The following is a 20,150-nucleotide window of genomic DNA, read 5'->3' on the forward strand; positions in this document are numbered from 1 at the left end:
TTAGGGGGGTGGGCAGAGCAGAATCAACTACCATCCAGGGTCGAGAAGCTAAGATCAGATAACTGTACACAAACAGGAGCCAAGAGCACTTACTGCGGAACCAGGAAGTATGACTGGCGACGTTCTAAGCGAGCATGCTCTGTAACGAAGCAGAGCAATCACCGGGAACGAGGAGCATCTGGGAAAACCCTCCCAGCACCAGGGTTGGACCCAGTGCTAAGAAACAACCCGTCCACAGGAGCTAAAACAAACAGCAGAGCATCTAAACTTGCAAAACACTCTGCGTGACGGAACAGGGAAGTACCGGCTCTGCAGGAGAATATGGCAGAACATCACAAGCACTAGATGCTCTGAACATCGGTACCGTGACACTTATCCTGTGGATAGGCAATAAGCGAGTGATGGGTGAAGGACTGACTGGAGTCCTATCTCTGATGGTCCCATAGAGCTTGCACGGTGCGGTGGTGCGCATGCGCGACTGCACCATTAAAAAGTAGATCTCGGTATCTGTGATCATTGGTGGACCCAGCTATCAGTCCCTTAGCTATTATGTACCCGAAAAGAAGGGAAATTTAATATTTTGACTTCTACAGAATGGAAAGCCTGACTGTTTCTCCAGACTTGATTTCCTTTCCATTAGTATTCCTTGAAGAGCGACCATAAAGAGATTGACATCCATTGAGAACGGTTCATTTATTACCCATTATTTACACAGTTCCCAGCATATACTCCCAGGTCTCCGGCCCGCAGTGGGGCCTAATACCTAATTATCCTACATCAGATGCTGGTTTATATAAGGTCAATTGCTTCTGAAGCTAATTAACCTAATTAGTATTTGAGACATCACAAGGAAACGAGAGTTCCTGAAGGAGGAACATGTAAGGTTCATGCACATGTTGCTGGAGAGATTCAGACATGGAACCTGTCATGTTGAACATGGTGACTAATTTGGGGGCTGCATGTTATATACGGAGAGGAGCTGGGATATATAGTTTTTTTGGGGAAATAGATTAAGTATAACTTGTATTTTAGTCATTTAAATCCCGCCTCTTTATACGGTTAGGAGTCCAGTGGGCGGTCCTAATCAGTGATTGACAGTCTTTCCTGTTTGACTGTGTATAGAGATAGCTGTCAATCACTAAACAGTCCTGCCTCCTGGACTCCTAATCTACAGAAAGATCCTGGATTTCGGTGAATATTGAATAATGTATAGGTTTAGGGTGAAGATGGTCCAATTGTTCAAACATTCGAAAAATGTAACAGAATTTTAACTAAGTTAGTGGAAAATCGGAGTTCAGCAAAATATGGTGGACTTTCCAATCAGGAGTCATGATACTTTCTGTTGAGTACAAGGGTTGGGGACTGGCCTATTAGAGTCATCTGGTAGGTCCAGGCTCTTATAAAATAATTGACATTAAAGGTCCAACCCTAAAGCTCCAACGCTAAAGCTCCAACCTTAAAAGTCCAACAACATAAGGTCCAACCCCAAAATTCGAACTATCTTAGTGGAAAATCAGAGGTCAATCAAAATAGGGTGGAATTTCCAATTCTTTTGTATGTCAGAGGTTTAAAGTCATGATACTTTCTGTTGAGTACAAGGGTTGGGGACTGGGCGATTAGAGTCACCTGGTAGGTCCAGGCTCTTATACAATAATTAGCATTAAAGGTCCAACCCTAAAGGCCCAACGCTAAAGGTCCAACCCTAAAGGTCCAACAAAAAGTCCAATCCCAAAATTCAAACTAGTTAGTGGAAAATCGAAGGTCAATCAAAATAGGGTGGACTTCCCAATCCATTTGTATGTTAAAGATTTCAAGTTATGGCACATTCTGTTGAGTATAACGGTTGGGGGACTGACCGATTAGAGTCATCTGATAGGCCCTGGCTCTTAAACAATAATTGGCATTAAAGGTCCAACCCTAAAAATCCAACAACAAAAGGTCCAACCCCAAAATTCAAACTAAGTTAGTGGAAAATCAGAGGTCAGTCAAAATAGGGCAGACTTTCCAATCCTTTTGTATGTCAGAAGTTTCAAGTCATGGTACTTTCTGTTGAGTACAAGGGTTGGGGACTGGCTGAATAGGGTCATATGGTAGGCCTAGGCTCTTATACGATAATTGGCATTAAAGGTCCAACCCTAGAGGCCCAGTACTAAAGGTCCAACAACAAAAGGTCCAACCCCAAAATTTAAACTAAGTTAGTGGAAAATTGGAGGTCAATCAAAATAGGGGGACTTTCCAATCCATTTGTATGTTAGAGATTTCAAGTCATGGCACATTCTGTTGAGTATAAGGGTTGGGGGACTGACCAATTAGAGTCATCTGATAGGCCCTGGCTCCTAAGCAGTAATTGGCATTAAAGGTCCAACCCTAGAGGCCCAGCTCTAAAGGTCCAACAACAAAAGGTCCAACCCCAAATTCAAACTAAGTTAGTGGAAAATCAGAGGTCAATCAAAATAGGGCGGACTTTCCAATCCTTTTGTATGTCAGAGGCTTCAAGTCATGGTACTTCCTGTTGACTACAAGCGCTAGGGTCTGGCCGATTAAAGTCCTCTGGTAGGCTCAGGCTCTTATACAATAATTGGCATTAAAGGTCCAACCCTAAAGGTCCAACAACAAAAGGTCCAACCCCAAAATTCGAACTAAGTTAGTAGAAAATTGGAGGTCAATCAAAGTAGGGTGGACTTTCCAATCCTTTTGAATGTCAGAGATTTCAAGTCATGGTACTTCCTGTTGAGTACAAGCGCTAGGGTCTGGCCGATTAAAGTCCTCTGGTAAGCTCAGGCTCTTATACAATAATTGGCATTAAAGGCCCAGCCCTAAAGGTCCAACACTAAAGGTCCAACAACAAAAGGTCCAACCCCAAAATTCGAACTAAGTTAGTAGAAAATTGGAGGTCAATCAAAGTAGGGTAGACTTGCCAATCCTTTTGAATGTCAGAGATTTCAAGTCATGGCACATTCTGTTGAGTACATGGGCTAGGGACTGGCCGATTAGAGTCCTCTGGTAGGCCTAGGCTCTTATCCAGTAATTGGCATTAAAGTTCCAACACTAAAGGTCCAACGGTAAAGGTCCAACCCTAATGGTTCAACAACAAAAAGTCCAGCCCCGAAGTTCGAACTAAGTTTGTGGAAAATCAGAGGTCAATCAAAATAGGGTGGACTTTCCAATCCTTTTGTATGTCAGATATTTCAAGTCATGGCACATTCTGTTGAGTAGAAGGGTTGGGGACTAATCCTAAAGGATTCTGTTGAGCACTGTTTTGATTCTGAAGGTGGCGGGAGCGCTTGAGCATGCTGTTACCTTTTAATTCCCCAAAAAAGCTTTTATTTTTGTTCGCCACCTCGTATCCTTGAAATTGTGTAGTATTGCAGGATTTACTTGTAATACCACATATAACCCGTGAACAAGGGTGGCGCTGTTTGAAAATCTACAGACCCTTTTTTCTAACCCTACACAACCCCTTCATGTCCATTGATGAGTGGTGGATGCCTGCAGCGCGCAGCATATGGTGTACTGTACAGAAATGCCTTCACCGTGTAATAACCTAGGGGGTATCTGAAGGATTTGTGACAGGATCAGTCGTCCTTATAGTAGATTTATTATATTTCTTCTAGAGATCTATCAAACAACAGTTTAGAAACCCTGGACAGAAGGCTGATCGAGCGGCTACAGAACCTGGCAGAACTGTGAGTATATCGGTATTATGTGTGCGTATGTCTGTATTATATGTGAGTATATCAGTAATATTTGTGAGTATATCGGTATTATATGTGATATATAAGTATATAGGTATTGTATATGATATTTGAGAATATCTATATTATATGTTAGTATGTCAGTATTATGTGCGATATGTGAATATAACGTTATTATCGTACATGTTATATGTAAGTATATCAGTATTATATGAGATCTGAGTTTAAATGTGTTATATGTAAGTTTATTTGTATTTTATGTGTTATGTGAGAATATCGGTATGAAATGTGATATTTGAGAGTATTTGTGTGATATGTGAGGATATCGGTATTATTTTTGATATGTAAGTATATCGGTATAATATATGATATGTGAGTATATCGGTATTATATATGATATGTGAGTATATTAGTATTATGTGTGATACATGAGTATATCGGTATTATGGGTGATATGTGAGTATATTGCTATAATAAATGATATGTGAGCATATCAGTATTATATATGATGTGCGTACATTAGTATTATATGTGATATGTGAGTATATCGGTATTATATGTGATATGTGAGTATACCAGTATGTTTGATTTGTGAGTATATTGGTATAATAAATGATATGTGAGTATATTAGTATTATGTGTGATATGGGAGTATAGCAATATTATATAAATATATCAGTATTATATACAATATAATACAACAGGGATGTTGGGTTAAAGCCATTCTATACCCTAGACCAACAGGGATGATACAGTGGCCGATTTTTTGCCCTAGATGACCTAAACCACCAGGAATGGTGACACTAACCTCTTCACTGCTCATATAGTCAATATGAACTGACTTTTGCAGGGACCTGAGTGACAATCCTTGGCTTTGCGACTGCCGTATGTCATGGCTTCCTTTATGGGCGGACGAAAATGGGGTTAGATTGGAGCGGGCGGACTCTACCCTCTGTGATGGACCTCCCATGGTATCTGACCAGCAGCTTCTCAATGTCTCATTTTCCAAGTCCACATGTGGTAAGTAGATTGGGTTGTCCCTAGTTGGGTTAGGTCTGCGTTGCCAGATGTAGTAGCAATGCATGAACATAATCCAAGATGTGGGACCACCCCATGGAGGCTAGAGATACATGACCCCGAGCATTGGGCCTTCACCGATGGCTATAAGGCAAATATATTATATAGCTGAACTATAAACATGGCTTTTCTTGCAGGACACGACTTAATCTTTTGCCCTCAAAATCTGTCAACCGCTGATGAATCCGTTTTGGCCTTCACGCCCATCCACGAGCCTCACTCAACGAACGAGACCTGCAGTGCACAATGTTTTGCTAACCTCTACGGATTCTGGACCCTTGACCTCAAATATGGCTGCCTTTGTGGTGATCCCATCCCTACCAATATGTCTCTTCAGTGTCTTGAGGTCTGCAATTCTTCATCCATCTTCTCTAACTGCAACGTAACCATCGTCCAAGAAGCCACCACCACCGAGTCATTTGCCACCTTGCATCACGCCCAAGAAACCTCTGGCCTTTTGGAGTTTGTGCGTTTCGAGGTCAAGGCTCCGATCCCCGTTACTCCGCTCCTCTGGGATTTGGGAAATCAGATCTATAGCACCAGTGAGCTCAACGTCACCCATAGGTATGCCCAGCCTGGGGTGTACAACGTGACGGTCACCCTACGTCTGGGAAGCAGAGACCTTCTCATTCATGATGAGCTGAGAGTGGTGGGATTACCTGAAGAGATACAGATCACTTGCCCGTCTCTGGTGAGAACAAACGACAGTGTCGACGTCCAAGTGAAGGTGAGAGGCGGAACGGAGGTGGCAGTGGAGTCTGTCGTAAAATCGGAGAGCGGGGAGGAAGGTAAGCAAGAACATGGGGCAGTCTACCTAATAGGACAGTCATCAGTTGAGTTGAAGGCCACCATTTAGGATGCTCTACATGGCACCTATATTTTCTGCTTTAGTTTGGAACGCTAATGAAAGCCATACATCCGCTAATTCCATGGGCACCATCCATTTTTGGTTTGCAGACAAAGCTTAAGTATTTTTGGGGGAAGGGGGCACCTTAAGGAGCCCACAAAAGTCGGAATTCGTATGGTGCCCTTCGTAATTAAGTTGGGTTCTTATAACACTCAGTTGTTCCAAATTCTTCCAAGATGGTCTTTGCCAAAATTCTCCGCCCCGGGGGTGTCAAGATTTGGACCATACTGTATTAGTAACTCCTTCCGTCTCTGTCCTTTACCACAGTGTCTCCCTCCTGCCCACTTGGAAGTTTGGTGTTCCCCGATAATAATCACTGCTACCAATTGGTATCAGAGAAAGCTGACTGGTTCGAAGCCCAAAAAATCTGTCAAGATCTTGGAAATGGGGACATGGCCGTCGTGAGCAGTCACGAGTTGCAGATATTTTTGGAGAACCGGGTTACCAGGTACGTGGCGTACGAGTAGTCAGAGTGGGTGCCTGTTGTCTACAGGGCCAGGTTCTGTAATGTGTCCCTGAGAGGTATCGGATTACTCAGATTAGGGATTAAATGGAGCGTGAAAGATTAGAGCCGGTTATTGGAATTCAGTCTAATTCAATTAGTCTTTGAGTTTTCGGAAATCCTGCGGTTACTTTGCCATCTGTGGTTTAATCATGGTTGCCAGCATGTTGTGACAAAGGAAAAATCCACAGAGATTATATAAATACTTTACTAATCTTGTCAAGCAAGATGATTCATGTACATGAAACCAGAAAATCCCTTTATGGGGTACAGGTCGGGTACGGGGATTAAAATCCATGGCTGCTCTCTGCTGCGCCGCCACCCCCCCCCCCCCCCCCCCCCCGTCTTACAGTCACGTCTGATATTGCAGCTCAGCTCCATTACAATAAGTCAGGTGCTACACGGTTATTTTTGGCTCTCCCCCCAGTGCTGCAGACACCGCGACAAAAAATCCAACCTGGTCTGATTGTCTCTAATGTGACCGCATTCACCACCATCGCGCTGCAGCAAAAGCTGCCCTGTAGCCTAAATTAGCCTTAACTGCAATACCTGACCCAACCTAAAGACAAGTGTGGCGCTGTTTTATTTGCTTTTTTTTTCCCAAGACGTTTTTAATCATAGACAATCCCTTTAAGAGGAAGTTTTATATCCTTATTACATGCAGAAATCACCAGTGCGCAGCTATTCTAAGACGTGCTCAAGGTCCAGATCGGCTTGATAGTTGCAGGGTCTGGGATTTTGCAGGCTTTGAAAGCCTAAAATAACATGGATGATGGATATTGCGTTGCGGTTGGTTTTACCTGTACTATTGCGGTAGTATTTATTTATAAGCGCCCCCTGCAGGGTTTGCCAGTGAATGAAGCTTTATGTCCGGGGCGTTTTGTCTCAGGGGCAGGCCGGAGATCAATGTGTAATTTCCTCCCGAGCAGCCGCCAGCTCCTGGCACGGACTCCTGTGTGCACTTATTCCTACAGCAGCTGTTTGCAATCCTTTCCCCCCTCGTCTCGTTTCGGGGGCCCCAATTTCAGCTTGTTTCAACCGGTCTGTCCTTGGCAAATGAGGATGCTGGGAGAGGAAACACATGTGCAGCCGGAGCGGCTGTGCCGTGCCCAGATCTCAGACGGCCTCATTACTGGGTAATGGGAAATGATCCTAATTAACATTATGAATGCACAAGAAATCCCGGCAAAGAGGCCGTCATATCGCTACGTAATCCGGAGATATCCGCCGATAGCCAGACCCCCAAACACAAATATCGGGGGGCCATAACATATAGGCTAGATTGTTCTTGCCCATTTTCATTATGGAGGCATAGTCGGTGGTAGGCAGAAAATGTCGCCGCAGAGGGCGCCATCGAACGTTTGGGGGAATTTAAGAGGGAGGAGCTGCAGTAGTGGTGAGGAGAGGAGTGGAGGGAGGGGGGCCGAAGAGAGAGGGGAATGTAAGGGAGAGGAGCTGCAAGAAAAGAGGAGCTGCAAGAGAGGAATGGAGCTGAAGGATGAGGGGAATGTGAGGAGCGGAGGGAGAGGGGCCGAAGAAAGAGGAGAATGTAAGGGAGAGGAGCTGCAAGAGAAGAGAGGAGCTGAAGAATGAGGGGAATGTGAGGAGCGGAGGGAGAGGGGCCGAAGAGAGAGGGGAATGTAAGGGAGAGGAGCTGCAAGAAAGGTTAGGAGCTGCAAGAGAGGAGCTGCCAGAGAGGAGAAGAGCTGAAGGATGAGGGGAATGTGAGGAGCGGAGGGAGAGGGGCCGAAGAGAGAGGGGAATGTAAAGGAGAGGAGCTCCAACAAAAGGAGAGGAGCTACAAGAGAGGAGAGGAGCTGAAGGATGAGGTGAATGTGAGGAGTGGAGGGAGAAGGGCCATAGAGAGAGGTGAATGTAAGGGAGAGGAGCTGAAGAATGAGGGGAATGTGAGGAGCGGAGGGAGAGGGGCCGAAGAGAGAGGGGAATGTAAGGGAGAGGAGCTGCAAGAAAGGAGAGGAGCTGAAGGATGAAGGGAATGTGAGGAGCGAAGAGAGAGGGGAATGTAAGGGAGAGGAGCTGCAAGAAAGTTGAGGAGCTGCAAGAGAGGAGCTGCAAGAGAGGAGAGGAGCTGAAGAATAAGGGGAATGTGAGGAGCGGAGGGAGCGGGGAATGTAAGGGAGAGGAGCTGCAAGAGAGGAGAGGAGCTGAAGGATGAGGGAAATGTGAGGAGCCCAGGGAGAGGGGCCGAAGAGAAAGGTGAATGTAAGGGAGAGGAGCTGCAAGAGAGGAGAGGAGCTGAAGGATGAGAGGAATGTGACGAGTAGAGGGAGAGGGACCGAAGAGAGGGAGGGGAATGTAAGGGAGAGGAGCTGCAAGAAAGGAGAGGAGCTGCAAGAGACGAGCTGAAGGATGGTAAAATGTGATGAAGAGGAGCTGCTGGGAGGGGGGATGTAAGGGAGAGGAGCTGCAAGAGAGGAGGGGAGCTGCAAGAGAAGAGCTGAAGGATGAAGAGAATGTGAGGAGCGGAGGGAGAGGGGAATGTAAGGGAGAGGAGCTGCAACAATAGAGAGGAAGAGAGCTGAAGAGTGGTGAAATGTTAGGGAGAGGAGCTAAAGGATGAGGAAAATGTGAGGAGCGAAGGAAGAGGGGCCGAAGAGAGAATGGAATGTAAGGGAGAGGAGCTGCAAGAAAAGAGAGGAGCTGCAAGAGAGGAGCTGAAGGGTGGTGAAATGTGACAGAGAGGAGCTGCAGTAGTAGTAAGGAGAATATGAGGATGAGGGGAATATGAGGAACAGAGGGAGAGGGGCTGAAGAGAAAGGGGAATGTAAGGGGGAGGAGCTAAAGGATGAGGGGAATGTGAGGACCGGAGGGAGAAGAGCTGAAAAGTGAGGGGGATGTAAGGGAGAGGAGCTGCAAGAGAGGAGCTGAAGCGTGATGAATTGTGAGGGAGAGCATCTGCAAGAGAGGAAAGTAGTAGTGATGAAATGTGAGGGAGAGGCAAGGAGGGGGAAATGTGAGGTAAATGGGAGATGGGGTAAAGAAAGAGGGGAATGTAAGGGTAAGAGTGACAAAAAGGAGAGGAGCTTATGGATGGTGAAATGTGAGGGAGTGTAGCTGCAGGGAGGGGGGAATGTGAGGTGTGGCAGGAGAGGAGAGGATCTGAAGGGTGGAGAAAAGGAAGTGATGAGCAGCTGGATAGGAGAGAAAGTGAAGAGAGCGAGAATGTGAGGGAGAGAAGCTGATAGGTTGAGGAAATATGAAGGAGAGAAGCTGCGAAAGAGGATGGAATTCACGTATAGGAAATGCGGAAAATGTGTTGCAAATGGTAGAAATTGGAGGGAAGTGAGAGGGGATAAAAGAGGCAAAAGTAATGTTTTGGAGCTCTGGTGCACAATCTGTAAAAAGCTGCAACTGGCATAATTTCCAGAACAAATTTTAATGTCCCTTATATGGGCAAAATGATGTGTTAAGCCCGCCCACGCTCTATGGTTCCGCCCCTGAGGAGCAATTAAAAGCAAGATTGTTTATACCACAGCATTTATCATGATCTTTGAAGACCCAAGGACATATTTTGGAAACCTAACCTAGGGCACCAGCCCCTGAAGAAGCTGATCCCCTGTCTCTGCTTGGTCCCCATATTTTATATCTAATACACCCCAGGTTCTGCTGTAGTATTATATTGCCGCTGATCCTTCTCTTCCTTTGTTGTTCTTTAAGAGGTTTCGAGGTGTGGATAGGGTTCAATGACACCAGAAGTGCAGAGTCCCTCCCGGCGGGGAAGCGGTTTGACCTGGAAAGTTGTCAGAACTGGCTCCCGGGGGAACCGGAGCCGTCCCAGGCGGATCGCTGTGTGAAAATGGGACCCAATGGGGTGTGCAACACTGACCTGTGCAGCTCAAAACACAGCTACGTGTGTGAATACAAGCCACAAGGTACGCGCCAGTCACACATGCTGGAGATTTGGACTATTTCGCAGGGGTTGTCTACTATAATTTTTTCATTAATTTTCATTGTTCTTCCAGTCCTCACTTTAAATGCAGAATACCTAATGGTGGGATCGTCCGTTTTTGACACAAATTGGCCCCTGCAGAACTTGTCGAGAGCGGAGAATGTGTCTTATCCCGATTGGGAGGTGGAGGTAGGTACAAAACCAAGGACAGACTGACTGTACTAGCAGAATAGTGAGTGCAGCTCTGGGGTATAATACAGAAGGTAACTCAGAATCAGTACAGGATAAGTAATGTAATGTATGTACATAGTGACTGCACCAGCAGAATAGTGAGTGCAGCTCTGGAGTATAATATAGGCGGTAACTTAGGATCAGTAATGTAATGTATGTACACAGTGACTGCACCAGGAGAATAGTGAGTGCAGCTCTGGAGTATAATACAGCATGTAATTCAGGATCAGTACAGGATAAGTAATGTATATACACAGTGACTGTACCAGCAGAATAGTGAGTGCAGCTCTGGAATATACAGGAGGTAACTCAGGATCAGTACAGGATCAGTAATGTAATGTATGTGCATAATGAGTGCAGCTCTGAAGTTTACATGTATACTAACCTCTTTTTCTTCATTGTATCAGGTGCTGATCTTCCCTGAGTTTCGGTTTTCTCAGATAATCTACTTATCAACTCTTGAGTTTGTGACTGAGGATCTGGAAGAGTCCGTTCAGATGAGATTCCAAGTTTACAACCCGAGCACAGGGCGAGGTGAGGGCCCTGCTGTTATATCAGTTATAAGGCAGTTATCTAATAAAGACAACCTTTCTATACGTGCTGACAGGGACCGTGTACCCATGACATGGTCCCTGAGGACAGGACTGTGTACCCTTGACATGGTCCCTGAGGACAGGACCGTGTGCCCATTATATGGCCACTGAGGACAGGACCATGTACCCCTGACATGGCCCCTGAGGACAGGGCCATGTACTCATAACATGGTCCCTGAGGACAGGACCATGTAGCCCTGACATGGCCCCTGAAGACAGGGCCGTGTACTCATGACATGGTCCATGAGGGCAGGACTGTGTACCCCTGACATGGTCCCTGAGGGCAGGACTGCGTACCCCTGACATGGTCCGTGAGGACAGGACTGCGTACCCCTGACATGGTCCCTGTGGACAGGACTGTGTACCCCTGACATGGTCCCTGAGGGCAGTACTGTGTACCCCTGACATAATCCCTGAGGGCAGTACTGTGTACCCCTGACATGGTCCCTGAGGACAGGACTGTGTACCCATGACATGGTCCCTGAGGACAGGACTGTGTACCCCTGACATAATCCCTGAGGGCAGGACTGTGTACCCCTGACATAATCCCTAAGGGCAGGACTGCGTACCCCTGACATGGTCCCTGAGGACAGCACTGTGTACCCCTGACATGGTCCCTGAGGACAGGACTGTGTACCCCAGACATGGTCCCTGAGGACAGGACTGTGTAGCCCTGACATGGTCCCTGAGGACAGAATTGCGTACCCCTGACATGGTCCCTGAGGACAGCATTGCGTACCCCTGACATGGTCACTGAGGACAGGATTGTGTACCCCTGACATGGTCCCTGAGGACAGCACTGTGTACCCCTGACATGGTCCCTGAGGACAGGATTGTGTACCCCTGACATGGTCCCTGAGGACAGCACTGTGTACCCCTGACATGGTCCCTGAGGACAGCACTGTATACTCCTGACAATTTCCCTGAGGACAGGACTGTGTACCCTTCACATGGTCCCTGAGGACAGACTGTGTACCCCTGACATAATCCCTGAGGACAGACTGTGTACCCCTGACATAATCCCTGAGGACAGGACTGTGTACCCCTGACATGGTCCCTGAGGACAGGACTGTGTACCCCTCACATGGTCCCTGAGGACAGGACTGTGTACCCTTCACATGGTCCCTGAGGACAGGACTGTGTACCCCTCACATGGTCCCTGAGGACAGGACTGTGTACCCCTCACATGGTCCCTGAGGACAGGACTGTGTACCCTTCACATGGTCCCTGAGGACAGGACTGTGTACCCCTCACATGGTCCCTGAGGACAGGACTGTGTACCCCTCACATGGTCCCTGAGGACAGGACTGTGTACCCCTCACATGGTCCCTGAGGACAGGACTGTGTACCCCTCACATGGTCCCTGAGGACAGGACTGTGTACCCCTGACATGGTCCCTGAGGACAGGACTGTGTACCCCTGACATGGTCCTGATTGCACTTGGGCAATGAGCAACTTTATCCAAATGTAAAAAAGCTAAAACATTCTGGAAATTTGACCAAACTATGTGGTTACCGTGGAGATGACATCAAAACATAAAAAAATAACTCCCTGCTTGGTTTTCTGTGGAGGCGGCGTCCATACCTACTATGTCAGGGTGTGGGTATAACGCAGCGCCCGTATTATAATCATATGGTTAAATCTGGGCACATCATTCATCATGGACGGAGCATGGGAGGGTGTAGTCACTTATAACATGCACCATACAGCCGCAGTTAACCCTGGAGGACTATTGATGTAGCAGAGCTGAATATAGACAGACAGACAGACAGACAGACAGATAGATGGTTGATATCTTTCTAGTCGTCCTGTTCCCATCTTGGATTCTTAAGATTCTGTTTTCTTCTTTCCAGATTGTCCTGTTAAAAGTACGACTTCCCCACCTACCACAACAGTGCCCATCAACGAGAGTCCCCCCGAGTGCGAGGAAGATCTGGGGTCCTCTAATTACACCAACAGCAGCCTACCGGTGGAGAGCGGCTGCTTCCCTGCCAACATATCCACCATCTCAGCCACCACAGTGCCACCCCCGACCAATACCAGTCTTCCCGACTTCACTCTCATGAAGGAATTTCTCTTTATAATACCTCCGGGAAATGCCACACAGTATTTGGTAATGTGCCAAGACTTTGCTCTTCGGCTTTTCTTACAGTTCTGAATTCCGATGTGCCTCTGTTATTCCTCCTGGAAATGTAAAATTAGGTCCCTAAGGGAACTAATTAAAAATGTAAGAAAAAAAATAAAACATTAAATAGATATTTTCAAAAAAATATAACTGTCAAACTGGGCGCGAGAGGATACCCAGTGAGCGGCGCAACACAAAGGGAAAACTAGGGAAGAAGTACAACGGAAGGCCCTGGTGGTAGAAAGAGGGAACACTCATCTGAGTCTGATCACTGCACTCCTTAAGTCCCTAGACGGGTCCTTCCCCCGTGTGCCATCACGTGCATTGGCCTTCTCTGGCCATGAACTTACCCTGGCTAGAGTGAAGGCTGGCAAGACGCTAGTCTCACTAATGCAATAAAACAACATGAAGAAGGTAGGACATAACAAAGAACACTCCTTGACTTCTCCAGCAGGAAACGTCTCAGCTACAACAGAAACAAACACCTCAGCTTCTCCAGAGACAGGCTGTTTAAAAGTGGTCAGTATAGAAGAACTATAACCAGCATGGAGTGAAGCCAGGAGTTGGTAAATATAGTGGAAGGGAGTAATATAATGCTGCAGATGTGATTAAGGCTATGAGTAATCTCAGCCAGAAGGAAAAGGGTCTTTAACCCCTTCAGCATCAAATGAAAGTAAATCCACTCCAATATAAGATAACTGGCAAGTGGGCTCCACAGAGGACTTGTGATCAATTAAGCATTGAGAAATTTCTAAATGTCCCTCAAACACTTATGGCCCGGTCACACACAGAGATATATCTGCGGCAGATCTGTGGTTGCAGTGAAATTGTGGACAATCAGTGCCAGGTTTGTGGCTGTGTACAAATGGAACAATATGTCCATTATTTCACTGCAACCACAGATCTGCCAAAGATTTCTCTCTGCGTGTGACGGGGCCTTTAGACATACCTCAGATGTTAGGTTCTTTGTGCCTTGAAAGGAGCTTTCCCCTTTCCTCACTGATGCCTTCTTTAATTCTCTTGATGATAAGTGGGGGGAACTGTTCTGACAACTTCTTGGAACACATTTCTGGCTAGAAGCGTGGTTGTCACTTTTTCATCTTTTCACCTATTCCCTAAGGCTAATTGATTTCATAAGGGGATTTTAATATCTTGAGGGGATGTAGTAAATTTCTTTTTGATGACTTTTTAGGCCTCTTTTGAAGATGTCCGTGTCGAGATGATGCCAGGCTCCCTTCTTGTTCTCCAGCACGATTCATCACCCAAGAAGTTTCTACATTGCCATCCTTCCAGATCTTACCACATCATTCGCCAGCAGAGTTGGATGGACTGTATTCCCGGTGATCTTCTCAGAGAACCGTTGGTCAACGACTCACTTGGACATTGGCCCAGAAGACAAGATGGTGGAGCCTCTTGCTCCATAAGAGTCGTTGGAACCACTGAAGAAAGTTCTCCACTCTTTGGCCATAAAGTAAATCATGGTCTCCGGCATCCTGGTAGATACACCGCCATGGCAAAGTTTAGCAATCCGTTAATGGAAGATAATCGTACTTGTACCTTCTCAGTAGTGTCACCGGTCTCTGGCTTGACAGTGGTCTACCCAATCGTCCAAGAAGAGATATACTACGTCCCTGTCAATTATACAGTTCTGGTCCTCAAGCTTCTCACGGGATCCAATGCTACGGCCTATTGGGTTGGCACCAACCAGAGCTGGAGCTTTGGGCAGTCGTGTCCTCCGGTGATTTCTGCCCGCAACACAGAGTGTGATACCATAAGAGGTGACGTGTCGTACGCCGAGATTAATCTGAAGGGTCTCGGAAAAGGAGTAATGGATGTCGTAATATTGGTAGAAAATGAAATAAGCACCGAAAACAGAACGATTAAAGTAAAAATGGAGGAACCCATCAGAGGACTAAGCATGAGCCCGTACCCCCAGGAGAGAGTCCTGGTCAACGTTCAGGTGGTAGGTTGCAATAGCATGCATGGAGAAACCCATCTTGGACAACTAAGCTGCTGAAAATCTCACGGATCAGGGCAATCTCTGGGAAAGTCAATTTTCCCTGCAGTGCCTCCACTGGTGAAATGAAGTATTACACAATTTCCATTGAAATCAATGAACCCTTGGTTTAATGTAGGACAGGATCAGTCCTTCAGAGAGACAGAGATGTTCTTTGTTACTGCTCTCCATTCTGATCAAACATGACGACCTGATCATAGGACCCCCCCCTTTATTAATTAAAATATAGTCCAGCTCTTAAATGGTTTGTCCTCATTAGAAACCCATTTTTATATACCACGTTAATAAATGGGGGTCCTCTGATCACTGGAAAGCAGTTACAAAGAGTGTCTCCCACTCAGGAGGACCCGTCCTGTCCTGGATTACACGGACCATTCATTGATTTGAATGGCAGTTGTGCAATACCTCATTTCACCAGTGGTGGTGCTGCAGAGGAATTAATTTCTTATCACCATGTATGCTACCTAATCGGTTGGATTCTCAGCAGGGGGGACCACTTATGGTTGAGGAGCCTTTTTTAATATGGAGGGATTATCTAAGATGAACCACAATTTTAAGCAGGAAGTGACTGAATTCAGAGTTCTGCTCTGCAGGTGGATTCTGCATCTTCGAAAACATTCAGCAGAACACTGTACTTTATTATTGCAAATGTTGCACAAACCACAGCCGGTGACTGGCAGCCAACCCGCCTGTGCAGTGTTTTTCTGTCTCTTCTTCTATCCGGTTTCCCATAGCGGTCTCACCATGTGCTGCCCTTATGTCGAAATCCACATCCCGTTGTTACAGTTATTATAGATTTCTTAAAGGGGATATTCAAGATTCTTCTTAAAACAGTGCCCTCCCTTTTGTAAACAGGTTCTGCATGGCATTGCACTTCTGCTCCAATGACTTTAGGAGTTAGGCTGCAATACCAGACACAACCATCAGACAGGTGTGGTGCTGTTTCTGTAAGAAAGTAGACATGTTTTTTCTTAACCCATGGATTTTCCTTAAACAGTATGTTTGAGAATCCTATAAATAGCATTCCTAGTTATTATTGGATCCCAAATGATCTATGTTGGGATTAAGGAGAAACGCCAATCTACATGATGGCTTAATTGATAACATCCTCTCATCTGTTTCCAGGAACCTTTTTTTTCATGTTGGAATCACCTTTAAGTATAAAAAAGGGTTTAAGACCAATGTCTGAAAGGAAATTTTGTTATAAACTTACTTATAATTGTTTTTTTGGTCTTTCACCATTGGATCCGCCCATGAGGAGCTTCGGGAATATTTATGCCACGCTAATAATAGGATTAAATGAGGGCATTGCCATTTATAGACTGACCAAAACCGCCTAAGCTTCTTGATTGACTTTTTTTTCTGATAATTGGGAAACTTCCAAAAGCAAATTATGTGATAAACTTACTTATAATTGTGATTTGGTCTTTCACTATTGGGACCGCCCACGAGGAGCGTCAGGAGTATTTCTGCCAAGCTAATAATAACATTAAATGATTGCAGTTGCCAGTAATAGACTGACCCAACCACATACGCTTCCTAATTTGCTTCAAGGTGGAATATCTCTATTTCTGACAATTGTGAAACCTCCAAAATCAGAATTATAAGTTTCTCATTGTTTGCTCCGCCCATGAGGAGCTTCATGAGGATTTCTGACAAATTGATTACATTAAATGAGGGCATTTTCATTTACATACCACAACTGCCTGGTATTTGCTAAAAAATTGAAATATTTCTTACTTGAAAAGGATTTTCTGAAAATTGTAAAATCCCCAAAAGTAAACTTTGTTATATACCTACTTAACAGTCTGCCTTGGATCTCTACTATTAGCCCCTCCCATGAGGAACTTCAGAAGGATTTTTGAGGACATTAATAGGCAGTTCCCCGTATTCTGAAAAGTTTGTTCAATGTGATATGGTGGAATATGTCATGTTCTCCTGTCTTACAGAACAATGTGGCTTCAGTGGAATCCGGATCCGATGTGGTGTTCAAATGGATCGTGGATGATCGCTCCTCTCTTACCTACTACTACACAAGCTTCAATGTCATCTACCAGACATCAGCTGTGTACAAGCTGACGGTACGGAGCTCTGCTCATGTAATCAGCTATGATTACGCACTTATATATTAACTGTTTCATGATTCTGGTGCTTCTTCAGGAGGGTGACTCAGGTTCATAGTCCAGGAAGCAGCAATCTGAGGTGCTGTTTATGAGGTTGTAGCACTTACAGACTGATTTAGATTTTTCCCTGCTTACCTATAATCTAATATATAAAGATGAGAGGCAGACAGAGACAGAAACAGAGAAAAACGAACAGACAGAGAGACAGCGAGAGACAGACACAGACAGAGAAGAACGAATAGACAGAGAGACAGAGAGAGACAGACAGAGGGGGGGGGACAGAGAGAAACAGAGAGAGAGACAGAGAGAAATGGATAAAGAGAGACAGACAAAGCTAGAGAGAGGCAGACACAGACAGACGGAGAGAGACAGAGCAAGAGGGACATAGAAACAGAGAGACAGAGAAACAGACAGAGCTAGAGAGAGGGAAAGAGATGGATACAGAGGGAGACAGACAGCGAGAGACAGACAGTGAGATAGCGAGGGAGGCAAACAGGGAGAGAGACAGACAGAGACAGATTGAGACAGAGCGAGAAGGACAGAGAGAGAAACAGAGAGACCGAGAGAGAAAGACAGAGAAACAGACAGATGGATAGAGAGAGAGAGAGAGACAGAGAAACAGACAGCGATAGAGAGACAGATAGAGATGGACAGAGAGGGAGACAGACAGATAGCAAGAGAGGCAGACTGAGAGAGACAGACAGCTAGAGAGAGAGACAGAGAGAAATAGATAAAGAGAGAGACAGATGGAGAGATAGAGGGAGAGGCAGACAGGGAGAGAGACAGAGAGAGAGACAGACAGAGCGAGAGTTACATAGAGAGAAACAGAGACAGACAGAGACAGAGAAACAGACAGATACAGACAGAGTTAGAGAGAGATGGATAGAAAGGCAGACAGGGAGAGAGACAGAGAGACAGATAAATGGAGGGAGACAGAGAGAGACAGATATAGAGAAAGAGACAGAGAGGGAGGCCGACAGGGATAGAGAGACAGACGGATAGAGAGACAGGCGGATAGAGAGACAGACCGGGACAAAGTGACAGAGACAGAGAGACAGATGGATAGAGAGAGAAAGAGATACATAGAGAGTCGGATAGAGAGAAAAAGAGAGGCAGAGAGCAAGAAACAGAGATAGAGAGAGACAGACAGAGATAGAGAGAGACAGACAGAGATAGAGAGAGACAGACAGAGATAGAGAGAGACAGACAGAGATAGAGACAGACAGACACTTAGTCTCTATCCCGTCCAATGCCGTCTATTACAGCTAGGGTTAATATAAAGGAACAGTAGTCTTTATTGATTTCGGTCACTGAATTAGTGAGTTCTTGGTTTAGGAATGGAATATTTAGGACCCTCCCCAGGGAGCCATCTTTAGTCAGAGAGTGAACCATCAGTCACTACCTACTTCCCCCATATTAGTGGTGCCGCCCCAGCTTTTTTGTTAGGGCGCGAGATACAGCAGTTGATATTTCAGCTTCTTAGACCCCTGTGATCGTGTGTGAGGGGGACGAGAGGAGGTTGAGCTCAATTGGATGTTAAGGAAAAAAGAGGTGTGATGTATATGTGTGATAACTTATAGCTGAAGTATTTGGAATATCAGTCAGCCAAATAGCATCGTTAGCCATTTTGGCCAGTCCGCTGTTCGGGTAGGTCTTATATATCCCCTTTTAAGTCCTATAAGGCCCACCTGCAATACGTGCCATGATATAAACATATGTCTCCTTCACAGCTGACCGCCTCCAATCACGTCAGCAGCGCCTCCCTAACCTACAATGTCACAGTGGACAATATGAACCCAATGCGAAGCCTTCAAATCAACGGGGTCCCAAACATCGTCACCCAAAACGCATTGCTAGAGCTCTCCGCCTCCATCATGGTGGACTCTGCTATCGAGGCCACATTCAGGTGAGTCTACCTGTTAGGTTTTGGTACCGGCAGGTGAGGGAAAGCTCGGAGACTGATATCACGATGGTATGTTGCCCCTTTTAGGTGGACGTTTGGAGATGGCACCCAGCAAGATTATCAATTCAAGCCTCCATATAACCAGTCCCTCTTCCCAGCTCCTGACCCGGCCGTCCATATGGTGCTGATAGAGAATAACATCACCCACACCTACCAGGAGTCCGGTAAGATATATATCCAAAATTACCACATATAATATTATACATTAATACCTGCCCTTTGTGCTTTAGATTAGGCAGTCCGTGCATTATAAGTTTGCCCCAAGGCGGACAACCCCTTTAAGACACTAGTTTGCAGTATAGGGCTCCACAGCTGCTGCAGAACTGCAATTCTAATTTTGTTGGTGCATGCTGGAAATTGTAGTTTATTGACATGAGGGCATGATCCCAATTAACTCCTTCCGGACATGTAACTTACATGGCAGATTTTGAAATATAGAGCAAGCACAGGAGCTGAGCCCGCTTTATACACTTCAGGTGCCAACTGTGTTACACAGCCAGCACCTGCTAATAGCTGCAGGGATCGGTGACCGCACCATCTCAGTAGTCACACGGGAATATGGGTCTTCCTCTGTCATCTCATCACACCCCATTTCATCCTCTAGGACGCCTTGTAGAAAGTCCATGGTTGAAGTATGAACTTGCAGATTAACCGCTTAGATGCTGCGCTTTATCCCACTTGCAGCATCTAAGTAGTTAGAAGATTACGCATACAATTAAACAATAGTGAAACATTATAAAGAGCCCCCTTTGCCATCCCATCACCCTCCACGATGCTTAATAGAAGGTTGCTAAAAATACCTTCTATCCAGGGTACAAGTCCAGGGTTTAAAGAGGACCAACCATCAGGATTTTCCTATATAAACTAAAGCCAGTGCTATACTGGTGCTATCATACTGATTCTATACACACCTTTAGTTGTGAGATCGGATGTATAGTTTCTGAGATACAGGCAAGTAAAGTTTGGGAAATGCACTGATATTTGATTGATAGCAGCTACAGAATATC

At 45.6% G+C, this 20,150-nt stretch overlaps 1 protein-coding gene across 2 annotated transcripts in view; it reads left to right on the plus strand.

Moving 5' to 3' along the window:
• PKD1 (polycystin 1, transient receptor potential channel interacting) overlaps positions 1-20,150 on the plus strand; it is a 148,631-nt gene that overhangs the window by 61,538 nt on the left and 66,943 nt on the right. For both annotated transcript variants that reach the window (XM_075318301.1, XM_075318302.1), the window contains exons 2-13: positions 3,615-3,686; positions 4,546-4,715; positions 4,910-5,560; positions 5,947-6,127; positions 9,860-10,074; positions 10,165-10,280; positions 10,730-10,856; positions 12,769-13,028; positions 14,233-15,003; positions 17,007-17,138; positions 18,911-19,086; positions 19,171-19,307. In XM_075318301.1, the coding sequence (XP_075174416.1) occupies positions 3,615-3,686; positions 4,546-4,715; positions 4,910-5,560; positions 5,947-6,127; positions 9,860-10,074; positions 10,165-10,280; positions 10,730-10,856; positions 12,769-13,028; positions 14,233-15,003; positions 17,007-17,138; positions 18,911-19,086; positions 19,171-19,307 (3,008 nt within the window). The remainder of the gene's footprint in view (positions 1-3,614; positions 3,687-4,545; positions 4,716-4,909; positions 5,561-5,946; positions 6,128-9,859; positions 10,075-10,164; positions 10,281-10,729; positions 10,857-12,768; positions 13,029-14,232; positions 15,004-17,006; positions 17,139-18,910; positions 19,087-19,170; positions 19,308-20,150) is intronic.

Source organism: Anomaloglossus baeobatrachus, chromosome 7 (genome assembly GCF_048569485.1).
Source record: "Anomaloglossus baeobatrachus isolate aAnoBae1 chromosome 7, aAnoBae1.hap1, whole genome shotgun sequence".
NCBI classification, from domain to species: Eukaryota; Metazoa; Chordata; class Amphibia; order Anura; family Aromobatidae; genus Anomaloglossus; species Anomaloglossus baeobatrachus.